Source organism: Leptodactylus fuscus, chromosome 3 (assembly GCF_031893055.1).
Source record: "Leptodactylus fuscus isolate aLepFus1 chromosome 3, aLepFus1.hap2, whole genome shotgun sequence".
NCBI classification, from domain to species: Eukaryota; Metazoa; Chordata; class Amphibia; order Anura; family Leptodactylidae; genus Leptodactylus; species Leptodactylus fuscus.
The window spans coordinates 111,782,329-111,805,052 of record NC_134267.1 but is presented as its reverse complement, the minus strand read 5'-3'; the positions used below and the strand labels follow the sequence as shown (position 1 = coordinate 111,805,052).

The 22,724-nt window shown below is 40.7% G+C and overlaps 1 protein-coding gene across 1 annotated transcript in view; it reads left to right on the top strand.

Moving 5' to 3' along the window:
* Positions 1-22,724, top strand: part of GRIK2 (glutamate ionotropic receptor kainate type subunit 2) — a 627,159-nt gene that overhangs the window by 526,507 nt on the left and 77,928 nt on the right. The window contains exon 14 of the mRNA XM_075268133.1: positions 11,518-11,735. Coding sequence (XP_075124234.1) covers positions 11,518-11,735 — 218 coding nt within the window. The remainder of the gene's footprint in view (positions 1-11,517; positions 11,736-22,724) is intronic.

Below are 22,724 nucleotides of genomic sequence, written 5' to 3'. Positions count from 1 at the left end.
GTTCATGTTGGGGTGCTTTACAACCGACAAGCGTATTGTCAAAATCATGGAGGACAACCAGTACTGGATCTTTGCTATCCTTGACCCCCGGTATAAAAACAACATCTCATCTTTTATTCCGGTAGAGGGGAGGGCCAATCGCATCAATGCTTGCCACAGGCAATTGGTGCAGAATATGATGGAGATGTTTCCAGCATGTGACGTTGGCGGCAGGGAGGGCAGTTCCTCCAGTAGGCAACCAAGTTCTCACCGGTCCACACAAACGAGGGGCACACTGTCTAAGGTCTGGGACACCTTGATGGCACCCCCTCGCCAAAGTGCCGCCACGGAGGGTCCTAGTGTCACCAGGCGTGAGAAGTATAGGCGCATGTTGCGGGAATACCTTTCCGACCACAGCCCTGTCCTCTCCGACCCCTCTGCGCCCTACACGTATTGGGTGTCGAAGTTGGACCTGTGGCTTGAACTTGCCCTATATGCCTTGGAGGTGCTGTCCTGTCCTGCCGCCAGCGTCCTATCTGAGAGGGTGTTCAGTGCAGCCGGTGGCATCATCACTGACAAGCGCACCCGTCTGTCAGCTGAGAGTGCCGACCGGCTCACTTTGATAAAAATGAACCACCACTGGATAGAGCCTTCATTTTTGTGCCCACCTGTGTAAAGCACCCCAACATGAAACTCCATGTCTGTACTCAACCTCTCCAATTCCTCCGCATCCTCATACTCATCCACCATAAGCGTTGCACAATTCTGCTAATACTAGGCTCCCTCCAACATGATTTCCCCCAACTCTGCTGGTTAGAGGCTCCCTCCACCCTGATTTCCACCAACTCTGCTGGTTAGAGGCTCCCTCCAACCTGCTTTCCCACAACTCTGCTGGTTAGAGGCTCCCTCCACCATGAATTTGCCCAAACTGGGCTGTTTAGAGGCTCCCTCCACCATGAATTGGTCCAAACTGGGGTTTTTAGAGGCTCCCTCCACCATGAATTGGTCCAAACTTGGCTGTTTAGAGGCTCCCTCCACCATGAATTGGTCCAAACTGGGGTGGTTAGAGGCTCCCTCCACCATTAATTGGTCCAAACTGGGCTGGTTAGAGGCTCCCTCCACCATTAATTGGTCCAAACTGGGCTGGTTAGAGGCTCCCTCCACCATGAATTGGTCCAAACTGGGGTTTTTAGAGGCTCCCTCCACCATGAATTGGTCCAAACTTGGCTGTTTAGAGGCTCCCTCCACCATTAATTGGTCCAAACTGGGCTGGTTAGAGGCTCCCTCCACCATGAATTGGTCCAAACTGGGTTTTTTAGAGGCTCCCTCCACCATGAATTGGTCCAAACTGGGCTGGTTAGAGGCTCCCTCCACCATGAATTTCCCAAAACTTGGCTGTTTAGAGGCTCCCTCCACCATTAATTGGTCCAAACTGGGCTGGTTAGAGGCTCCCTCCACCATGAATTTGCCCAAACTGGGCTGTTTAGAGGCTCCCTCCACCATGAATTTGCCCAAACTGGGCTGTTTAGAGGCTCCCTTCACCATGAATTGGTCCAAACTGGGTTTTTTAGAGGCTCCCTCCACCATGAATTGGTCCAAACTGGGCTGTTTAGAGGCTCCCTCCACCATGAATTTGCCCAAACTGGGCTGTTTAGCGGCTCCCTCCACCATTAATTGGTCCAAACTGGGCTGGTTAGAGGCTCCCTCCACCATTAATTGGTCCAAACTGGGCTGGTTAGAGGCTCCCTCCACCATGAATTTGCCCAAACTGGGCTGTTTAGAGGCTCCCTCCACCATGAATTTGCCCAAACTGGGCTGGTTAGAGGCTCCCTCCACCATGAATTGGTCCAAACTGGGGGTTTTAGAGGCTCCCTCCACCATGAATTGGTCCAAACTTGGCTGTTTAGAGGCTCCCTCCACCATTAATTGGTCCAAACTGGGCTGGTTAGAGGCTCCCTCCACCATGAATTGGTCCAAACTGGGTTTTTTAGAGGCTCCCTCCACCATGAATTTGCCCAAACTGGGCTGTTTAGAGGCTCCCTCCACCATGAATTGGTCCAAACTGGGCTGGTTAGAGGCTCCCTCCACCATGAATTTCCCAAAACTTGGCTGTTTAGAGGCTCCCTCCACCATTAATTGGTCCAAACTGGGCTGGTTAGAGGCTCCCTCCACCATGAATTTGCCCAAACTGGGCTGTTTAGAGGCTCCCTCCACCATGAATTTGCCCAAACTGGGCTGTTTAGAGGCTCCCTCCACCATGAATTGGTCCAAACTGGGTTTTTTAGAGGCTCCCTCCACCATGAATTGGTCCAAACTGGGCTGTTTAGAGGCTCCCTCCACCATGAATTTGCCCAAACTGGGCTGTTTAGCGGCTCCCTCCACCATTAATTGGTCCAAACTGGGCTGGTTAGAGGCTCCCTCCACCATGAATTTGCCCAAACTGGGCTGGTTAGAGGCTCCCTCCACCATGAATTGGTCCAAACTGGGGTTTTTAGAGGCTCCCTCCACCATGAATTGGTCCAAACTTGGCTGTTTAGAGGCTCCCTCCACCATGAATTGGTCCAAACTGGGGTGGTTAGAGGCTCCCTCCACCATTAATTGGTCCAAACTGGGCTGGTTAGAGGCTCCCTCCACCATTAATTGGTCCAAACTGGGCTGGTTAGAGGCTCCCTCCACGATTAATTGGTCCAAACTGGGCTGGTTAGAGGCTCCCTCCACCATTAATTGGTCCAAACTGGGCTGGTTAGAGGCTCCCTCCACCATGAATTGGTCCAAACTGGGCTGTTTAGAGGCTCCCTCCACCATGAATTTGCCCAAACTGGGCTGGTTAGAGGCTCCCTCCACCATGAATTGGTCCAAACTGGGGTTTTTAGAGGCTCCCTCCACCATGAATTGGTCCAAACTTGGCTGTTTAGAGGCTCCCTCCACCATGAATTGGTCCAAACTGGGGTGGTTAGAGGCTCCCTCCACCATTAATTGGTCCAAACTGGGCTGGTTAGAGGCTCCCTCCACCATTAATTGGTCCAAACTGGGCTGGTTAGAGGCTCCCTCCACCATGAATTTGCCCAAACTGGGCTGGTTAGAGGCTCCCTCCACCATGAATTTGCCCAAACTGGGCTGGTTAGAGGCTCCCTCCACCATGAATTGGTCCAAACTGGGGTTTTTAGAGGCTCCCTCCACCATGAATTTGCCCAAACTGGGCTGTTTAGAGGCTCCCTCCACCATGAATTTGCCCAAACTCTGCTGGTTAGAGGCTCAATCCACCCTGATTTTCAAAACAAATGTTGGTGCCAACCTCAACTTACTACAAGGGCCAAATTCACTGCTGGTGACAAGCTCTCCTCACTGCAAGTGCCAAATACACTTTTTCCTACTGTCAGAGAGGTGGTATTGAGTGTGTAAAGTGTGTAGTTGTTAGGCTGTGATGTTGGGGTAATAGAGGGTCTTTGGTGTGTTAGATGCCCCCAGACATGCTTCCCCTGCTGTCCCAGTGTCATTCCAGAGGTGTTGGCATCATTTCCTGGGGTGTCATAGTGGACTTGGTGACCCTCCAGACACGGATTTGGGTTTCCCCCTTAACGAGTATCTGTTCCCCATAGACTATAATGGGGTTCGAAACCCGTTCGAACACACGAACATTGAGCGGCTGTTCGAATCGAATTTCGAACCTCGAACATTTTAGTGTTCGCTCATCTCTAATTTTTAGTTGTTTCACTTTTTTTTTTTATGTATATAATTCCACATGTGTTAATTCATAGTTTTGATGCCTTCAGTGTGAATCTACAATTTTCATATTCATGAAAATACAGAAAACTCTTTGAATGAGAGGGTGTGTTCAAACAACCTTAGACGTACTATTACCAACAGCTAACACCCTTTTCCATAACCTCAGCTCCAAGGTTTTAACTCCTTAGATGACTGCGGCATCTAAGAGGTTCCGCCATGTTGCCGCCCCCCAAACCCCCCTCCCGCAGCACCCACCGCAGCGATATCGGGGGATGCCGGTATGTATAATCTGCAGCACAGGCTCTGGCCAGTGACACCAAGCTGCTACAAGACCCTTGTTAACTGGTTGATCCTGCTAGGACCTCAGGAAGTCAGCCTATATATAGGATGACTTTCAGTATAGACTGAAAGACACAAGCATGCTGTGTCTTGCAGTCTATAATACTGAATCAGCAATCAAAGCATAAATGGTTCAGGTGTCCTAAAGGTACATATGAAAAAGTTTTTAAAAAGTGAAGAAAAAAAGTGTATTAAAAAATTAATAAAGATATAAAGCCCCCCAAATTCCCTTTTTTTTCTATAGAAAATTAATAGTATAAAACCCCCTAAAAATTAATAAAAACAATGCATAGTTGGTATTCTCACATCTGTAACAACCTGTAAAATAAAACTGAAATAATATTAATGATTCTTTTGTCATCTTACCTTACAAAATATGCCATAAATGTGATAAAAATGTTATATGTACCCCAAAAGAGTACCAATAAAAAGAAAAGGTTGTCCCGCAAAAAAATTAAGCCCTGAACCAACTCTGGCAACCGAAAAATAAAAATGTTACTAGAGATGAGCGAACACTGTTCGGATCAGCCGATCCGAACAGCACGCTCCCATAGAAATGAATGGAAGCACCTGTGACGCCGGACGGCAGCCGGCAAAGTCAGCATCACAGGTGCTTCCATTGATTTCTATGGGAGCGTGCTGTTTGGATCGGCTGATCCGAACAGTGTTCGCTCATCTCTAATTGTTACGTCTCTCAGAAGATGGCGATGCAAAAATTATTGATTTATGTTCTCAAATGTGTTTTTGTTCTGCAGAATTACTAACGCATAAAAAAACAATATAAATGAGGTATCACTGTAATTGTACTGACCTGAAAAATAAAGGGAACATGTTTTACTTTTACCGTACGCTGCATGGCGGAAAGTTTAAAAGATAAATCGCCATGCCAGATTTTGATTTAGATTTTTTTTTAAAGGGGCTCTATCATTGGAAAAAAGTCATTTTTAACTAATCACATCCTTGCATAGCCTTTAGAAAGGCTATTCCACACATACCTTTTGTATGTAAATTGCTTCAGTAGATTTTAAATAAATCCGTTTTTATTCCTATGAAAATTAGCTTCTCTGTGTATCTCGGAAGTCTCTTCGTGCACTGTCTTCTGTGTATACAGCACAGGCTGCTGCTGCTGACTCCTCCTTCCTGTTCTTATACACATCACACAGCAAAGAGAGGAGAGTTGGCTGACAACTTCCTGTGCATGCTGGAAACTAATTAGTATATGGATAAAAACAGACTTATTCAAAATCTACTGAGGCAATTTACATACAAAAAGTAGGTGTGAAATAGCCTAAAAGGTATGCAAGGATGTGATTAGATAAAAATGACTTTTGCCAATGATAGAGCCCCTTTAAATCCAGCAAGAAAGAGTTAATAAAATGTATTCAATAAGTTGTGTGCACCCAAAAATGTTGTCATTACAAAATGCACCTCATCCCGCAAACAACAAGCCCTTATAAGGCCACATCACCAGAAAAATAAGGAAATACAGCTTGTACAATGTGAAAACAAAACCCCCCAAAATCGCTAAATCATTACAACACAACTGGCTACAGCAGGAAGAGTGTATAAGCTGTGCGAGCAGATATAAGGGGATACCCCAGATTTAGAGCTTATGAGGGAAAATATACCAGAAGTGACCACCAAAGTGATCCCCTCCCTCCCCCTTTCCAATAATAGGATGTACTGGAGAAATAGTAGTACATTTGGTGTTCACAATGTACTCCGCGCAGCTTACATATTCACTCTTCACCATCCGATGTGCATTCACGTCTAGGATATTAATGCTCTCTACATCCCCTGATAAATTCTTTGAAGGGTGTACTTTTCAAAATGGGGTCACTCCTTTAGGGACTCCACTTTACTGGTACCTTCCAGGTGCTACAAAAATGACATGGCATCCAGATCCCAAACATCTGAATCTGTGCTCCAAAAGCCACATAGCGTTCCTTCCCTTCTGCACCCTGATGTGTGTGCAAACTACAGTTTATTCCACATGTATGACACTGGTGTACCCAGGATAGCATACTTAATGTCAAATGTAGGTATAAACTGCTGTTTGAGCACACCTAGGCACAGAAGGGAAGGAGTATTATTTGTTTTTTGCAGCACAGATTTGGATGCTTTGGTTTTTGGACACCATAACACTTTTGCAGAGCTGAAAAGTAAAGTAGAATCCCTTGATATGTGACCCCATTTTGAAAACTACACCCCTGAAGTCATTTATCCAGGAGTACAGTGAGCATTTTAACCATCAAGTGTTTCTAGAATTTATTATCCATAAATGGATACACAGCTGATTGTGAAAAGTGAAAATGGCAATTTCAGTGCATAATATGCAGTGCCCGACTTGAATCAGAGATGAATGCTCCAAAAACTGTTGTGCTTGGGATACCTGCTTAACAGTATTTGGAGTGTGTATCTCTGCTGACACAAGTTGGGTACAACATATCGAGCACTGAAATGGAGTACCTCTGGAAAAATTTTATTTTTAACTTTTCATTATCAGCTGCGCATTAATTTCTGAAAACAAAATAAATGCAAGACTCAAGGGTTAAAAATACGCCACTTGATAAATCCCTTCAGTAGTATAGTTTCCAAAATGTGGTCACAAGTCTGCAGATTCCACTTTACTGGCAATTTAGGGGCTCTGCAAAAGTGACAGGACTTCCTAAAACCAAACTGTGCTCCAAAAAACAAAATAGCGCTCTTACCCTTCTGTGCCCAGTTGTGCCCCAAAAAGCAGTTTATACCTACATATGACATTAAGTACATTATCTTGTATACACCAGTGTCATACATGTTGGCTTAAACTGCCGTTTGGGCTCACAGTAAGGCACAGATGTGAAGGAGAGCTATGTGCTTTTGGAGTGCATATTTAGATTGTTGGTTTTTGGACACTATTTCACATTTGTAGAGATCCTAAAATTGCCTGTACAAAATGGGGTCACTTCTTGGGGAATTCCAGTTTACTGGCACCTCCAGGGCTCTGCAAAAACAACATGACTTTCAGAAAGTCCCTTTAAATCTGTACCCCAAAAGCTAAAAAGCAGCGGACTCCTGGGCTCTTTTCTGAGAAATTGTCTAACAAGCTTTGGTGTATTTTTATTCTTCTTTAACCACTTTAAAAAAATTTAAATATGGCACTAAATGGACGGTTTATTGGAAAAAAAGGAATTTTTCATTTTTACATCCCAATGTTAATAAAATCTGTGAAACAGCTGTGAGGTAGGTCAAAATTCTCACTATACTCCTAGATAAATTCTATGAAGAGTGTAATTTCCAAAATTGGGTCACTTTTTGGGGTTTCTATTGTACTGGTAGTTTAGGGGCTCTGCAAATGAGACATGGCACCTGAAAACTATTCCAGCAAAATCTGCTCTCCATATTTGGTTGATCCCAAACGCCCAGCCCAATTTACATTCTGGAGTAGGCTGCAACGCCACATTCTGTCTTCCTTCTTTATGAAGGATACGTCCCCAACTTCTTCATGGTTACTACAAAAGACATGTTTGGTCCTGATTAGAGATGAACGAACAGTAAAATGTTCGAGATTCGTTTGGAGTAGCCCCTCAATATTCGACTACTCGAATCGAATATTGAACCCTATTATAGTCTATGGGGGGAAAATGCTCATTTCAGGGGTAGGCAACGTTCGATCAAATTATACTTACCAAGTCCATGAGTGAGGGTTGGGCTGGATCCTCCGAGAAGTTTTCTCCGTGCAGCGTCCCCACGGCATCTTCAGGCTCTTCATTCACTCTGCCAGGCATTGGGCCTGGGCAGAGCCGACTGCGCATGCCCGCACTACAAGTGGACATGCGCAGTCGGCTCTGCCCAGGCCCAATGCCTGGCAGAGTGAATGAAGAGCTGGATGACGCCGCGGGGAAGCTGCACGGAGTAGACTTCTAAAGGTAGGAGAAGAACCAGCATTGATTGGCCGACTGTATAGCATTCAGCCAATCAATGCTGGTTCTGCATCGAACTTTTACATTCGAACAGCGAGTGGTACTCGATCGAGTACGATTATTTCGAATACCGAAGTATTCGATCGAATACCTACTCGATCGAGTACTACTCACTCATCTCTAGTCCTGATAAATTTCCTACTCTTTGACATCTTGGCTCGAGTCCTTCACACTGAAATACCCAAGACTGAGTAGAACCTGCTCCCAATTGTATCAATTTCTCTTATCCCTGTTAGAGGACCCTTTGCCCAGGTTTTTTTTTTTATTTTTTTATGTAGATTGTGAGCCCCACATAGAGCTCACAATGTACATTTTTCCCTATCAGTATGTCTTTGGAATATGGGATGGAAATCCATGCAAACACGGGGAGAACATACAAACTCTTTGCAGATGGTTTTCTTTTTTTTTTTTTTTTTAAATGTAGATTGTGAGCCCCACATAGAGCTCACAATGTACATTTTTCCCTATCAGTATGTCTTTTTTTTGGAATATGGGATGGAAATCCATGCAAACACGGGGAGAACATACAAACTCCTTTGCAGATGGTTTTCTGCCCTTGGCGGGATTTGAACACCAGGACTCCAGCGCTGCAAGGCTGCAGTGCTAACCGCTGAGCCACCGTGTGGCCCCTCTTTGCCCAGGTTTTTGTCATGATGGGAAAAGGATCTGTGAGTCTCTCTCTCTCCATGCGACAAAGATAGAATCTTATCCAACACTCATGGCTTCTCATGTTGCGTCCGTACCCGTGAGAACTCCTATAAGCTACTCACGCTGTATAAGACTCCTTTTTGACTCCATAGCTTCTTCCCCTCAGTGCCCGATACTTGTTTGGCCCTGACTAGGCGGAATTGGAGATCTTCTCCATATCTGGTGGGACTGCCCCCTGATTAAACCTTTTTGGAACAAAATTCTTGCCACGACAGATAGGGTTTAGTTGACGATCCCCCATAAACCAGAACACATCCTACTCTGGCTCTTCCATGATAACTTTCGACCCTGCAGAGAAGACCTGGCCACCTTCCTTTTAACCGCAGCAAAACAGTTAATCCCCCTATACTGGAAAAATACATCCCCTCCCTCTTTTACTCAGTGGGTCAACAAAGTCTTGGATATCTGCAGGATGGAAGAACTTGCCCATTGGACCACTTTGTCTAGATCAGCCTACCTTAAAATGTAGTCCACTTGGTTGGTAGCCAAACGGGATCTTTTGATATTATTCGAACCCCCCCCCCCTTCTTTCCTCCCTCTCACTCTCCCGTGTATCCTCTCATCATACTACACATCGCCACATCACCTCTTATCCAGAATTAACTTGGTCTATGCTCACCCTTAGAATTGCTCTGTCCCTTATTTCCCTCTCCTCTCTCCCCCTCCTTCACCCCCCCTTTTTGTCCCTCTATCCCTCCAAGTTGCTATACCTATTCCCCTCCCCACCTTTGATTCTCCCTTCCCTCCAAAAGTATTGCTACCCCCTTCTCTGGTTATTAGACAAAATTGTACAATATCTTTATTTGTCACTTTGTTACATTATCTGTATGTTGTATGCAATAAAACCAATTTTCAAACAAAATCTGCTCTCCAAATGCTGAATAGCGCTCTTTCCATTCTAAGCCCCACCATGTACACATACAGCAGGTTTTAGCCGCATATGGGGCATGCGCTGCTCTGTGCCCAAAATATCAGTTTACACCCACATGTTGGGTATTTCTGTGCTTAGGAGAAATTGTAAAACAAACTGTGAGATGCATTTTCTCTTTTAACTCTTTGAGAATGTGTTAATTTTAGGTCTAAATGAATTTATTAGTGAAAAAAATTAAATGTCTAAATTTCACCTCTATATTATTTTTATTCTTATGAAATGTTTAAAGGGTTATCAAACCTCCCAAATGCTGTTTTGAATTGTTTTAGGGGTGCAGTTTTGAAAATGTGGTGATTTATGGGGGTTTCTATTATATAGGCCTTTATAATTCCTTTCAGAACTGAAGAGGTCCTTAAAAAATTAGTTTGGGGAATTTTCTTGTAAATCTGGAAAATCGCTGTTACACTTCTAAGCCTGTTAATGTCCAAAATAAATTAAAGAACAACTAAAAGATGATGCCAATATAAAGCAGAGATATGGTAGATAATATTTATTCATGCATTTGGGTGGTATCTGTACAAAAAGCAAAGAATTTCACATTTTGAAAAAAAAAATATTTTTGAATAATTTTTTTCAAATTTCCATAATTTTTTTTAATACATCAATACAAAAATATTGATTCCTGTTTACCATTAGCATGAAGTACAATGTGTCACAAAAAAATCTCAAAATCACTTGTGCAAGTTAAAGTGTCTCAAAGTCCTTTAAAGTGACACGTCAGTTTTGAAAAACGAGGTATGGTCCTTAATGCACTTTTGGACTGTGTTCTTAAGGTTTTAAAGGGAAAAATATTTTCTGGCCCTTACTGGTAATGGGACAGATTGCAAGTTCTCCAAGATATTTGAAAGAATGAAACTTTTGTGTGAATGCACTTGAAAGAATTGATGCTGTTCTTAAGGCAAAGGGTGGTCACTCCAAATATAGATTTGCTTTAAGTAACTTAATGTTGTTAATTGACAAAAATAAATCATTGACACTATTTGTTAAAGTATTTTTACTTTGAAGCATTTTCACAGACCTACCTAAACAGTGCACCTACACACTACTATATGTTAAGAATGGTTATCCTTCAATGGAAGAAAACATATCTTTATATATAGCAGTATTACTAGCACAAATAAAATTGCATTAACAGCATATTCAGGATCAATGTGATTGCATTACTTTAGTTCTATATAGGGTCATATAAGTTAGTCCTATCATCTATAGATGAAATTTTCAAGTGATGGTGGGAGATATGACATCTTCTGCTGTATCACCTGTGCTTACTTGCAAATTTCCAGGATATGAAGCTTGTACATAACTGGATGACTTAAAGCTAAGCTAATAACCAATTTCACATGTTCTGCAGAGCCACTAAGCATATAGAGTGCTACATTGTGAAACACTGTTAGGGTGTGTTTACAAAAAAGGATTTTGCCTTAGATTTGGGGGTGGATTTTGCTCCCAAATCTGGAGCAGATTCCGCCTGGAATCTGCCTCCCATTGTTTTCAATGGGAGGCAGAGATCACAGCAGGAAGCAGAAAAAAAGAAGCATCCTGCTCAATCCTGCCATGGATTCCACAGCTGATTCAGCCATGGGGTCCACGGCTTAAGACCCATTCATCCAGGCCTAAACCGGAGCGGGATGCTGCAACAGAATGGTGATGCACTGCATTCAGTCGCCAGACCATGGCGAAAATGCTGGTGGCAGAAAATTAAGCGAATTCCTCTTCATTTTCCATTATATGATAATACCGTAAATGTGTATGGTATGCATTAAATAACTATTTTAAAATTCGTATGATGGTTATGATTTTTAATGTCATTCTTTATTGTAGTTCTTTTTTGAAGATCAGATTAACAGTATATCCCTTGATTTCCATTAGGTTCTGAGCTAATGCCCAAAGCTCTTTCTACAAGGATAGTCGGAGGAATATGGTGGTTTTTCACACTTATCATTATTTCCTCATATACTGCCAACTTAGCTGCCTTTCTCACAGTGGAGCGGATGGAGTCCCCCATTGATTCTGCTGACGATTTAGCTAAACAGACTAAAATTGAATACGGTGCAGTTCAAGATGGTGCTACAATGACATTTTTTAAGGTATGTTGTAACTCATTTGTTTTGTCCATTTGATATTGTAATGATGCAAATAATTATAGTATAATTAATAAAATTGCTTACCTAACGGACACAAAATAAATGTTTAAATTCTTAACATATCAAATATTTTTTACTTGTTTATTCTGAGAAAACCGTTTGTACATAGTTGCTTCCGAGTTTAGACAAGTCTCAAAACCTTGGGGACTTCATTGCTTTGTCTGTGGGATTCAGATTAAGATTAGCAAATATGTCTCTCTCTGACCTAGGGAGAGTGAATTACTGGCCAGGGAGAAAGCAACGCATTGAAAACAGAGGAGATCCTGTCTCAGAACTTAACCCCTCAACACAGGTTTATTTATAGTCCAAGCATAATAACCAAGCCTAGTAACATTTAAATGATATGTACATATACAGTCCATAAGATGTTAGTACTCAGCAGAGTGAGATATTATAGACAAAATAGGTCCAAGAAAAAATAACTAGAACTCCAAGAGTCTACCAAGTGTATAGCACCTTCTATAAGTCAGTATAAGACTCCCATTGATTTCAATGACATTTTACACATGTATTTTGACGTGTATTTTGACATGTTTTTTTAAGTGTATTTTGACGTGTTTTTTTACATTGAAGTCAATGGGAGTCTTATTTTTACACGTGCATTTTGACAAAATCAGCACGCATTTACTCCGTGTGAATGGACCCTAAAAGAGGGAAACATGATGTGTATATAAGTTTAACCCTAGAATGCATGACATTAGAAATTTACACTTTCACATAATACGGGCTTTTTAGGCCCATGTGCAAATCATATGGAGGAACTCAAATAAATAACTTTTACAAGTTTATTTCAAAATTGCCAAGTAAGGTAAGAAAAATCCATAAAATTGTAATTACAATGGTTTGTAGAAAACACCAAAAAAGTTATTACATGGGCCTAAAAAAAAAAAAAAACATTTTATGCATTCTAGCTTATTAATCTTTTTAAACATGTAACAAGTTTATTTTAAAATTACAAAGTAAAATATTGTAAAATGGTATAGCAAGTGTCTTTACAATATGAGAACCTAGATCTTTCTGCACTGGAGCGCCAACTTCTTTTCCACAGTAGATTAATCTCATAATTGGCAGAAATCACACATCCAGAATATTTCCAGTCCATACTTGGCTGGTTTACTGGGCCTATATTGAATGAAATTGCAACGTCCTCTGAAGGCAATAAGTTGGTCATCCACTGTGATTATAGAGCATGGTGTAATTCTTGATAAAAAAATATTCCAAATGTAACTAATTGGTGCTAGTTGGTCCATTTCCAACCACGAAGGATGAGTTTACTTACCATCAAATAGAAAGCTTCTCCAAAACTCCTCATATCTATTACTGACATTGTTGCTTTGTAGTATGGATCAGAATATGGGTCAAGAAATAATTCTCTGATAGGATCATCACAAGATTTTTAGCACCCTGCCACAAGTGTAAGTCCAGTATAAGATATTGTTCCATGTTTTGGATTTTCCATAAGCAATGAGTCATCCTTCTAAGTTTGTAGAAAACCACCTCATCTGCGATATCATTGAAAAGAAATGTACTGAAAACATCTTTAGTGGCCAAGCATTGGAGACTTCCTACAGCTCCTTGAAGCTTTTCTTTTATATGAGAAATATAATACGGGCTAAAAGGCCCGGGTTATGTAAATATGTGGTTTTCCAAAAAAGAATTGCTATACCAAAAAAATTATTTTCGTTATTTCAGCTTTTTTTTGTTTCAGCTTTTATTGTTTCACCCAATATTCTAGCCTACTCTAATCTTAATTCCTTAAAGACCAATCCAATTTTCATTTTTGTCATCTGTGTTTTTCCTTCCCACCTTCCAAGAGCCACAGTATTACATGATGGCTTATTGTTTGTGGAACAAATTGTACTTTGTAATGGCACCATTCAATATTTTGTACAATGTTCTGGGAAGCTGGAAAAAAAATCAGAATGATGTGGAATTGGAAAAAAAAACACATTTACACCAATTTTATATGGGTTTATTTTATGGCATTCATTATGTGGTAAAAATTACATGTTACTTGTATTGTGTGGATCAGTACGATCATGTGAATACCAAATTTATAAAGTATTTGTAATGTTTTTATACCTTTTAAAAAATGAAAAACTTTGCAAAATAAAAAAAAACATTTTTGTGCTGCCATTTTCTGATCCTGACACCTTTAACTTTTTCATAATTACAAGTAAGGAGCTGTTAGGATATTACAAGTAAGGAGCTGTTAGGACATTATGAATTTATTAAACAAGGAACATTACACTATGATTAACTTGTTGTTATGGACTTGAAACTTGCAGTACTCTCAAATGAATCCTTTTTGTCTATTGTTATGCCTGGAGATACCTGCAGCCAGGGGTCTATTGTGTACACAAGGGAGTTGTTGATACAGCTTTGGAATTCAGCTGAACTGCATACTTCTAAACCGGCTGCAGGGCAGGTACACTATGGAGGAACAAGGGAAAGGGACACAGACCCGTGATACCCTACATCATTATGGGCAATGTGAGATCAATTCTGAATAAGATAGACGTACTGGTGGTGCTGACCAGCCATCATCGGGAGTTTCATGAGTAAGGATATTGAACTATTAGCTGTGAGCATGAGACCTTATTGCCTACCAAGGGTATTATCTCATCTAACTGTGTTAGCTTCATATGTCCCCCCACCTCAGCAAATACTGAAACTGCCTGTGAGGTGCTACATGCCGTGATGAGTGAGCTGCAATCATTGCACCCCCATGCCCTCCTTCTTGTGTCTGGAAATTTCAACCATGTCTCTCCATCATCATTCACTCTGCCCAGTTTCACACAGTATGTACCTGCCACACAAGAGACAATAAAACACTGGACTTGTTCTTGTAAGGGAGGCACATAAATCTTCAGTGCTACCGCCCCTGGGTAGGTCAGATCATAAGGTGGTATACCTGAGACCTGTGTACAAGCCACTTGAATGTAGAGAATCAGCTGTTACTCATACAGTGAGGATATGGTCAGAGGAATGTGACGAGGCTCTGAGAGATTGTTTTGACACAATTGCATGGGAAGTGCTGCAGGATTCCCATCTGAATGACATTGGGGGCTTACACACTGCATAACGGACTTCATTAAATTTTGTGTAGACAACATGGTACCCACAAAAGTGGTGAAGTGTTTTTCTAACAACAAACCATGGTTTAACTGATATAAAAGCTTTTCTCAAAGATAAAAAGAGAGCCTTTATGGCTGAAGATAAAGAATGCCTGGGGGATGTGAAAAAGGAGTTGAGGTGACAGATTAGGGAGGGGAAAGCCAGTTACAGGAGAAGGATGTATCAGAAAATGGCACAGGAAAGTGTCAGTAAAGTATGAATAGTCTTAGTGCAATATCCAGTCACAGACAGCCCGTCACCCAGGCAGAAGGAGACACAAAGTGGAATAATCAACTAAATCTATTCTTCAAAAGATTTGATCACACCTCTGCTCCTCCCACCCCAGCATGTCTTTAATCGTGCCATGAGGAAGGAACGGTGTATGTTCCGAAACGCATAGCCACATGATGCTGTAATATCTTTAACCTACTCTGCATTATATTCATGTAATCGTTTTATGGAAGGAAAATAAAAGTTACTTTTTAATTACTTCACCTGGTCGACGCTGGATCTTTCTGTCTTTATCGGTATCAGCTGGTTGGAGTCTCTATTTGTTTCTGTGCTTCCCAGGAGGATATTCAAGATATAGGGTGAACTGGATATATGTTTTGACTTTGTAAATGTCTATAACCGCCCAACCCATGGCCCCACCTCCACCTGCAGCTACTTCAAATCAAACTATTTTATAAGTAAAAAAGAAGGGTGCACACCCAGTCCACAGCCAATATTGCTAACTTGTCAATAATTCGATGCACGATCAGCCCTTCGGAACAGGGCAAGGTGCAAAAATAGAAAAAAAACCACGATCCAGCACCAATAAATAAAACTTAGCTTTTAATTAAGCTCGGATAAAAGCATGGCACATTCACCAGAGAACAATGGATTAAACATTTATGATGACAAAAAACATGAAAACGCAACAAACATGAGACCTACATTACGATGAAAAGTCGCTGACGTGTTTCGAGGTGTGTATATCTCTTAGTCATAGCGATCGTAGCGATTCAAACTATTTTATCAAGCACTCGACAACCATCTGGCTACATTCTGATCTTTACAGAGTCTCAAGTATGTAAGTAAATCAGAAGGATTAAAGCAGACAAGGATGGAGGATCCGATGAGATAAACGCAAGAGTTCTTAAAGTGAGAGACTAGCTGTGTGGTGTTATTACACACATGTGCAATATAAGCCTGAAGCTGGGAGTGGTACCACAACTGTGGAAAACTTATTGTGTGGTATCAGTTCCAAAGACAACTCATCCGGTGGACCTCAATGGCTACAGACTGGTAGCACTGACATCCCACATGGTGAAGGTCCTAGAGCAGTGTTTCTTAACCGGGGTTCGATCGAACCCTAGGCCCTATGCATGGTTCATTTTGTGTACCAGTAAAAAAACATATATCTATGTCTTGAATTTGGAAAAAAAATCATGTTTGATTTATCACTAAAGATGGGTTCGGTGAATGTGCATATGAAACTGGTGAGTTCGGTACCTCAAACAAGTTTAAGAACCACTGTCCTAGAGAGACTGGTCCTGACACATCTCTGACCTCTAGTGAGCTCTGCTATGGACCCCCATCCTGGCATTCGGGTGGATGATGCCATCATCCACTTTCTTCACAGAACTCTGTCTCACCTGAAGAAACCAGGGAACACTGTGAGAATAATGTTCTTTGATTTCTCCAGTGCTTTAAACACCATACAGCTAAGGCTACTAAGGGACAAGCTGGACCTTGTTGGAGTCAACCCTTACCTGTCCAACTGAATCCTAGACTACCTCACAAATCGACCTCAGTATGTCAGAGCTTGGGGTTGTGTGTCTAACACTGTGATCTGTACTACAGCGGCACCACAAGGTACAGTTATTAACCCTTTCCTCTTTACACTGTACACTATTGACTTTAGGTGCAACTCAACTAGCTGCTACTTACAAAAGTACTCTGATGATTCAGCAATAGTAAGCCTCATCACAGACTGAGACAACAGGGAGTGCAGAGACTTAAACTTGGATTTTGTGGAATGGTACCAGCCATAATCTTTGGAGTGTCCTGCTGGTAGAGCAGCATACCAGCCAGAGACAGAAATAGACTTGAGAAGCTGATTAAAAGGGCCAGCTCTGTCCTGGGGAGCCCCCTGGACCCAGTACAGATGCTAATGCATTGTAATGCTTTGCAAAATACTGGCACGAAGCATATAATTGAAGTTATACAGAGACAAGCCTAGAAGCCTTTAATAGGTTCTTGACTGTCATGGCAACAGATTGATGACCCCGAATCCCATTTCAGGTGGTGGCTTTGATTGAAAAACCAGGGGCCTAAATGCCCGCAATTAATGTGGGTGATGATCATGGGTATTAGTGGTGGATCTCTCCTGAGCAGCCACCTTATTTATATACCTGACATTTGCTGTACTATTAGGAGTTAAATACATTTCTGATACTTAAGGAATTTCGCACTAAACAAATCTTATCTAAGTCATGGTCATGTGGCCATTACAAATGTGTCCTATCTTACCCATCAACTTAGCTGAACAGATCAATATATGTACATAATATATGATATTCCAAATACTCTATTTGTACCTACGTGCAGCTAGCCAGTGGGGGTATGAGGGTGAATGGCAGCCTTTCAATGGTTTTGTTAGCATACTGTGACAATGTGTTGAATTGGTGTAAAGAAGAATTGAAATTATTAACCAAATCAGATCAGTGTGGGCACATTGGTACCACTGATCAATTCTCCTATATTATCCATGTGCACTCCACTTATTATGCCAAAAAATAATACCTTGAAAGTGTTTTAAGAAATGTAAACTTTAATCGTCAGTGATAGTATAACAATGTATATCTATTTTCTTTTACATTTTTTTTTCCATAGTATTACTACCATAAAAAACACATGTATTATTAAAAAAAAATAAGAATTTCCTGTTGATTGATAGTTGTTTAAGAACTAGATTGTGTAGCATTACTTGATTTCTAAAAATGACTCTATAACCATATCAACTGATCTTACAGGTGATTTCATTTAAGCGTGTCAAAAATAATGACAATGACATGCCACTAAATTCATGCTGTAGGTCATAAATTTGAAGTTGTTCTCTGTTGTTTCCATGGAGCTAAATATCATTGTCATTGTGACCTTGATTGCAATATAATGTTTTATTTTAATGTGTGCAAAGGACAAACAGTAAAAATATCACATGAAGTTGCAAGTATGGAAAGCCTTCTTTAAAGATCAACATATTTGACAGCTAGCAAGTAATATATCTTTTATATATATATATATAAAGAAGAGTTATCATCTGTATTTTTACCAGTTTAATGGCATTCCTTTTAGAACGCCTGGCAGTATTATGCCCTGTATTTTTAGTGGAGAATTTTGTAAAAAGGTTCAGTGGAATTGCAAGATTTGTCAAAATTAATAATTACAGTATTTCACCCAAAGAGAAAGTATAAATGTAGCTCAAAGTGTAATAAAACTAAATAAATGAAATTTGACATAGATTAATGTGGCATTTTTCATGAAAAATTTTGAGTATTCTTTCTTTTAAACCATACTTGCTGAATACTTTAACATCCTAACATGAACAGAAGTCAGCTAATCCTACTAACATTATAAATGTGAACGTTTGGATGTTTGTGTGTTTGTTATTTTATCACGCAAAAACAACTGAACGGATTTGGATGAAATTTGTCGCATAGTTTGTAACCATGATTAACACATAGGCTACTTTTTATCCCGGTAAATATCATTGCTTCACGACTGTTATGAATTTATGTTCATATACTATATTAAACTGCTCTTACCAGCAGGACTATCAGCTAATTGGAGTTTGCTGATCAAGCCTGCTCTGTGTGCAAGCATCTGCATATTATCTGATCTGCTCCAGGTGCTAATACACTTAGATGGGAAAACCCCTTTAATTCCAATTGGCAGTTTGACAATTTTAAACATGCCGGGAACAAGAAAATCTAATTTGTCACAAAATTCTAAAACAACAAGAGCTATGAAGGTAGCCAGAAGTTAATTGACTTCTCCTCAAGTGGATCTCAGGAGGATTGAGCAAGCTAGGCGTCAACCAGCTCTTGACGCAGCCGAAATGCTGGAGCAGGCGGATCATCGACACCAACAAGACACTCACTTGATGGTGTCCCAGCAAGCTGCTGAGATGCCGGAACAATCACAGGTACAGTGTGAGGAATGAGTTCAGCGGCAGGCCAGCTTTACAGCTGCTGAAACGCTGGAGCAGGTAGGTTATCAACACCAACAACACACTCATAATATGGCATCCCAGCCAGCTGCTGAGATGCCGGAACAATCACAGGCACAGTGTGAGGAACAAGTTCAGCAGCAGTACAGCTTGAAAGCTGCTGAAATGCCGGAGCAGGCAAACCATCGATAGCAGCAATTTGCTGAATATAGGCGGATCATCAGTCAACAACACGAAGTCACGGGCAGAGGCTAGTCAGGACATAAAATTGAAAAAGCAATGTAATAATTATGAATAGAAATTAATTATAGATATTAATTGCATTTATTAAATGTAAAAAAAACAACTAACATTTTGTTTAAACTGTTAGTTAACTTCATTAGCTATCACACAATGCCATATAATTTCCTGCACATAATGTCTATGAGGGGGTTGAATTGCAGCCTTTGAATGCTTTCATTAAAATATCTTAATTACCCAGCCATCCTTTTTGATAAAATTCCTTAATTAATTTTGTCTATACTGTATATACTAAAACAATCAGTATATAAAAAAAAATGAAAACCTAATGAATGACAGTAAGCTATTATTTCCTGTAGCTTACGTGCTGATATCTTCCCATGTATCCCTTAAGAAGCCAACTGCATAATCATACAGTTTTTGTTTGCACTATATTTTTTATAGTATGCCATTTCAGTCATTGCTATACCCATACCATACTTTTCCCAGGAACAGAGACTATAGAATGTAAAATCTTATGTTTCTAAGCTGATGATTCGGTGGAGCTAGAATTAAAAGAAACTAGATGGTGTTATTGATAAAGATGTTCTTCTAGGTTGCAGCATTTCTTTTGTGGCACTATCTAATGAGCTTGTTTCAAATCACAGCATGAGAAAAGCTCTTCTCCTGTAGTGTATAATAAGCTGCATCGTAAAATGTTGCATGAGCAGTTCCTACTAGTGATTGGATTCTGAGTGCTACAGTTAAATGCAGTCAGATGTAAAAAATGTGCTGTCTGTCAGATGAAAGTAAACTTTGCCTTAGGCGTTCGCGTTGGGTTTACTGCTGAAAAAAAGATTTTAACCCATTAACTAGTTTTACCATTGGGCCAAACCTTTTCAAGTGTATATCAGTATACATTACCAAGCAAAACCATGTTAGAAATATAACTAAAAATGTTAGTATGTAAGGAGTTTGCTCTAGTGTGCAGAAAATATAAACTAATTTTCATAGCTAGATAACCAGTTCATCTTTAGGAGCATCTCGGAACAGTGTATGAGCTCCCAATACTTTGCTCTAATGTCTAGACTATACACAGGGTCATATAAAACATATCTTGAAAATTAGAATCTTTACAATTCAATCATAAGTTACCGGACACTGTTGTTAACACACCTGACAATTTATACATACAGAAGGAGTTCCTGCACTATCAGGAATGTAGAGTGGAGCGCTCATAGCTTAATAAGACTCCACACACCTATATGGTGGTCTCTCCCTATGGAGTGACGATATCCCCTCATCAGAAATGTAGTAATACAGCGGTAGCAGTCATTACCAGGCCTGGACCTCAAAGATTCTTAAAAAGTCCATCTGCTACATAAAACATATCATTATTCTATGGATAGATAGGGGCCCCATTACAAATTTTGCATTGATGCCCAGGAGACTTGTTTTGCGCTATCAGTGTTGCTATAGTGAAATTACCTGCTGTGCAGCAGTACTACTTACTAAAGTTTGTTCACTATTCCTAAAAAAAAGTATAATTCATACACTGTCTACCAATAAGTATTTGGACACCTGTTATACAATAGAAAAACAACATGTATTCATATACAATAGTTGGTAGACCCCAGCAGATGCTTCCTTACAGATGATATTGATCGACACAATACTCTCGGATACCTGTTGAAACTCCTGGTGTATGTGAGCCATCAGTTGGGTGCGGTTTCTCTGGCCAGCAGTCGTCTGCCTCTATCTCCCAGTTTCGAGGGTCTGCCAATTCAGGGCACATTCCGCCAATCACCGTTCACCTTCCACTTCGTAATCATATAGGCCACTGTTGATTTTGGGTAATTCAGTTCACTTGCTATGTCCCTTAAGGATTGACCATTTCTGTGGTACCCCACAATTATCCCTTTCTCGAAATCGGACAACTCTGCACTTCGTGGCATCTTGCATGCGACTAATGCCAATGCTCTAATGCCAATGCTGTTTCCTGGACTATATTTAACGGCGGAAGTCATGACACCACTGATATCTTCATTTGCATGGGTGTCCAAATACTTATAGGTAGACCATGTAGGTGTCAATAAAGATGATAAAACAAGTTCATTATGAAATGCTGATGGTATTAACATGGTTAAGATATTTTATTAGTAAAAATTACCCATTTAGTGTTCTCCAATTGAACTGATGATGCACAGAAAAAATATTTAATCTCTTTCTATTATACTGTAGTCACTGCACTCAATTGGGGCAAGGCACTGCTTGAAGAGAACCTTTCATGTCCTCGGGCATATGCAGTTTTATACACTGTTAGAAAGCCAACAGTGCACTGAACTCAGCGCACTTTCAGCTTTCCCATTATGTGCCCCAGGGCAAGAGTTATTGGTGCCATTACCAATCTCTGCTCACTGTCAGAAGTAAAAAATATGCAAATCTATTCTCCAGGATGTAACTAGGAGAACAGTGCACTCTGTATGCCGCCCTCTAGAGGGCAGCATCCTTAACATCATGCATGACTCAGTTAAAAGGTCTACTATCATGATGCGGATTGAATTGCCAAATTAGTATTTCTATTCCAAAAGGAATCTGGGAATCTGTTGCTTTTGGACTCTAGAGGGCGGCATACAGAGTGCACTGTTCTACTAGTTACATCCTGGAGAATAGATTTGCATATTTTTTACCCAGAATCCCTAGCGGAGCAGGAATGACTTGTAAGTTTCCGTACTGCCTATGTAGGCACACACTCTCCCTGATGTGTTCGATTATCCCCTGACCACTGTCAGTAGGGCATTCCTGACAGTCTAGCTGGGCTGTGAGGAACGCCCTCCCTGACAGTACTCATCCATATCCTTGTACCATTAGAGGGAGCGTCTCTTACCACAGTCCTGCTGCGATAAGTAGCAGCCGGACTGTAACCAGAAGGGCCATAGACTTCACACTGATATGTGCAAATCATTTCACAAGTTATTATGCAAAGTAGAGAGTTCATCTGCATTCACTTGTAAAAGACACGTTGGAAGCTTTATTCCATCATGTTTTTTTTTTTTACTTTCCTTACAGAAGAAAAAGTGATGGATTCCTTTACAAAAGTAAATAAACATGTCAGAAAAAAGCATGTCTTTACACTATAGACAATGTGAATTGACACAGACAGAGGGGGCTCCTTCTGTGTCTGTTCCTCTACTATTGTTAATGTTTGTTGCTGTCATGCTATGCTGGATCACAGCAATGAACCGTAACAATATTGTGAACATACCTTTATAAGAAACTGATCCTGATTTTATTTTTTTGGTTTCAGTATAGCTTTAGGTCATGACAAAGCCTTTGAGTGTATACTTCTTTATATCAATGAACATTATGTCACTTCCTGAGAA